This window comes from Elephas maximus, chromosome 3 (assembly GCF_024166365.1).
Source record: "Elephas maximus indicus isolate mEleMax1 chromosome 3, mEleMax1 primary haplotype, whole genome shotgun sequence".
NCBI lineage: Eukaryota > Metazoa > Chordata > Mammalia > Proboscidea > Elephantidae > Elephas > Elephas maximus.
This window is the reverse complement of record NC_064821.1, coordinates 15,534,190-15,538,096: the sequence shown is the minus strand read 5'-3', so window position 1 is coordinate 15,538,096 and position 3,907 is coordinate 15,534,190. Positions and strand designations below refer to the sequence as shown.

Sequence of the window (3,907 nt, the reverse complement as noted above, 5' to 3'; positions counted from 1 at the left end):
TTATGTGAAAGGTAGTGGAATGATTTCGAACATAAACCGTGAAATGCTTGCACAGCTTGAATATAAGCAATGTAACAAATGCACATGTAGAAATTGTTGAAATGGCGTGTTTTATTATGTATATTTGCAACACAATAAAAAAAATAACATGAAGATCAATAAAAAGGAAAGAAAAGCTCTGTGGAATTCTCGCTCTACACACACACACACACACACAGACACACATTTTTCTTCTAAAAAAAATGAGTAAAGAATCCCTGAGAGCAAAAAGCACAGTCAATTACCCCCCGTTTTTATTGGTCCATTTCTTGTGGTGACCTCATAAGGAGCCAATTCTTTGGAACTCCAAGCCCCTATATAAGTCCCTGGAAACCTAGGTTTGTGGTCTTTCTGGCTCAGGAAGCTCCTTCAGTGACCTGAGACATCGTGACCAAACTTGGCTTATTTTCTCTTTAAATTGTGGTTTTTCTATTTCCTCGCCAGCTATTCTTATTTTCTCTTTGTTTTTCCTCATTTGCATTCATTCGTTTTTCATTTTATTCTTCCTTTACATCCTCAATTTTTCTTTTTTTCTATGTACTTGTTAATTTTTTTATCATCTTACCATTATTGTTTTATTTTGTATTTTTTCTTATCCTCATGTTATTTATTCCTTTTTTGAATCTTTCTCATTGATTTCTTGTTTTGTTTATATATACAATTTATCTTATTTTTATCAGTTTTTAAAATTTTACTTCCTCTTTTCTCATTTTACCTTTTTGATTATATTTTAACTTTTTCTCATTTTTTCCATATTTCATTAAGTTTTTAGTCACCACTTTTTAGGGTTTTGGGTTTTTAAGTTTTTAATCCTACCACCAGGGCACCTCTTATCCCAAAGCCCGCTACGCCTTCGCACCATAGCCAACATGCTGCAGAGCCACTTAGCCTTCTCTGCTGTGGAGGAAACTCATGTGGGACGCTACCACCTCCTCAGAACCATCGGCAAGGGGGCATCTGCCAAGGTCAAGCTGGCCCAGCACATCATCACCGGCCAAGAGGTAGCCATTAAAATAATTGACAAGATCCAGCACACGTCCTCCGACCTCCACAGACTATACAGAGAGATAGAAATTATGAAGGATCTCCATCATCCAAATATTGTAAAGCTGTTTGAAGTCATAGAGAATGAGCACGCCCTCTATATAGTGATGGAGTATGCAAGTGGAAGGGACCTCTTTTACCACCTAGTGAATCATGGCTTCATGAGCGAAAAAGAGGCCCAAACGAAATTCCAACAAATAGTGTCAGCGGTGAAGTACTGCCACGACAAGAGTATTGTTCATAGGGATCTGAAAACAGAAAACCTACTATTGGACAAGCGAATGAACATCAAACTTGCAGACTTTGGTTTAGGAACTGAATTCACCCCAGGGAGCAAGCTGGATACCTTCTGTGGCACTCCCCCTTATTCTGCCCCAGAACTCCTTCAGGGAGAAAAGTATGACGGACCCCCAGTGGATGTGTGGAGCCTGGGAGTCATCCTATACTTCATGGTAACTGGATCTCTGCCTTTTCGTGGGAAGACCTTGACGAAGCTGCGAGAGCAGGTGCTGCAGGGACAATATCACGTTCCCTTCCACATGTCTAGCCAGTGTCAACACCTGCTCAGTAAAATTTTCATTCGTGACCCAAGAAAGAGAGCCACGTTAGAGGACATCCTAGCACATCCATGGATGAAGGTGAGCCATGAAGAAAAACAAAAGCTCTATGTGCAGCCACTCCCAGACTACGATAACCACTGGCACACTGAGGTGACGGTGAACACGGGTTACGTGCAGGAAGACATTCATGACTCACTGTTGAACCACAATTACAATGATGCGAACGCCACCTATCTGATCCTGCGTCACGACACATATGAGATTGACAGCCACACCAGCACCCTGGAACCCCAGGCTGAAGCCCATTGCACCGATAGCCACACTCCTTCCTCATCCCACGAAGTGCCTCCTACCGTCTGTCCTAAACCCAAACAGCGTAGTTACACCGAGCCCACCATTCCCACCTTTGGTTACTACATCCGCGATGCTTTGAACACTCTCTCTGAGGGAGGGATGGGGACCTCCATGGTGTCTACTTCTCCATCATTCTCCCTGGCCCTGGCCCACCTGCGGCAGCAATCTACCACAGCCTGGGCACAGCCCAACCAGGACTCTGACCTGTATGCCAAGGGGAGAAACAGTGAGGTGCCACAGCCCATCACACCACCCCAGTGTGTTTCTGTGCCTTCCTCCTCAGCCTACACCATCAACGAGAGTGCCGGGGCCCCGGAGAAAACCAGTTTTACCCAGGGAATGTCAAATCTAAGCTCCGCAAATGAGGAGCACGTGCTTGAGTTACCTGACCAGCCGAGTTTGCCCCAGACTGTGAGTCTAGCCTCTTCCTCTGAGGAGCAGGTGCATGAGTTACCTGACCAGCCGAGTTTGCCCCAGACTGTGAGTCCAGCCTCTTCCTCTGTCAGCAGCCAGGGCTGGAAGCGGGCCACTGGGAGGTTCTTTAAGCTCATGAGAAGATGCCTTTGTTTTACATATGACAAAAAGGACCACAAAGCATCGGACAGCAAAGCTGCACAAATGATCAAACCTCAACAGGCCAAACCACGCTCTCTCAAATTTACCTGGAGGATGAAGATCACCAGTTCCTTGGAGCCCGACGAGATGCTGCAGGAGATCTGTCAAGTGTTGGATGCCAATGGCTGTGACTGGGATCTCACACACAAATACACACTGCTGTGTATGAATGGCACACCAGGACAACAGGACTTCACTCAGTGGAGGATGGAGGTGTGCACCCTGCCTCGGAGGACTCTCAATGGGGTAAAAGTGAAGAGAATTTCAGGGACCTCTGAGGCCTTCAATAACATTGTCTCAAAAATCACCAGTGACCTTGCACTTTAAAATGGGGGCAGCAGCTGCCTGAGAGAAAACAGGAGTTCCAAGGTTTAAGCTCCTCTGTAATTTTGAAGGCAATGTTCGGAAAACCCACCTAAAAAAGGTGCCCGAAATTCACTTCACTTGAACCCTGTTGAGCAATCATCAAGGCAGTGTGCATACCTTCATCCTCCACTGCACAAAGTCCTCTTGGCCTGCACGTCACGTGTGCACAGCAACACATATGCCCGGGAGACATCCCACTCGCAGCTGTTGGCATCGCACACTTGGCAGATCTTCCACATCATCTCGTTGGGCTCCATGGAGCTGGTTCCTCCACGTAAACTTCAGCGACAACAGCTTGGCCTCTCCAGGTTTAAGCACTTCCACCTCGTCTTTGCTCTCAGATTCCTACAGATCCGCTGCAGCAAACATGAAGCAAAGAATTCATGAAAACAAAACAAACACTCCCAAATTCATCCGTTCAGACAGACAAAGGAAAGCTTGTAATAGGGAAAGCCACTTGATTCACTAACACGGCCATCGAGATCTCTCTGGAGTCCCTTGGGATGCACTGAACAGCAAACCAGAAAGTTGTCGGTTTAACTCCACACACAGATGACTTGAAAGAAAGGCCTCCAGTCTATTTCTGAAACATCTTGAAGCTGAAGAAAATCAGACCAAGTCCACAAGAGCCAAAGTATGACCTTGAGCTTGTCCCACCTGAATTTAGAGACCATCTCAAGAATACATTCACTGACTGAACACTAATGACCGAAGACCAGGCGAGTTGTGGAATGACATCACATGTTCTTCCTTGTGAAAAAATCTGGAGTTTAGCCATCAAATTAGATCCTGGGCCATGCGAAACTCAACATGGAAGACTTTCAAGTGGGCCTAAGTATTTCAAGAATAGGCATCAATTCTATTATACATTGGATCCTTTTCTGAACCTGTTTATTGTTTTCAGAGGGAGACCACCTGCCCTATCGTCT

At 45.4% G+C, this 3,907-nt stretch overlaps 1 protein-coding gene across 1 annotated transcript; it reads left to right on the top strand.

Annotated features, from left to right (window-relative positions):
* Nucleotides 1-908: 908 nt before the first annotated feature.
* Nucleotides 909-2,939, top strand: LOC126070908 (serine/threonine-protein kinase MARK2-like). Its single transcript, XM_049875240.1, has one exon. It carries the CDS (start codon nucleotides 909-911, stop codon nucleotides 2,937-2,939), a length of 2,031 nt encoding a protein of 676 aa, XP_049731197.1.
* Nucleotides 2,940-3,907: the final 968 nt, after the last annotated feature.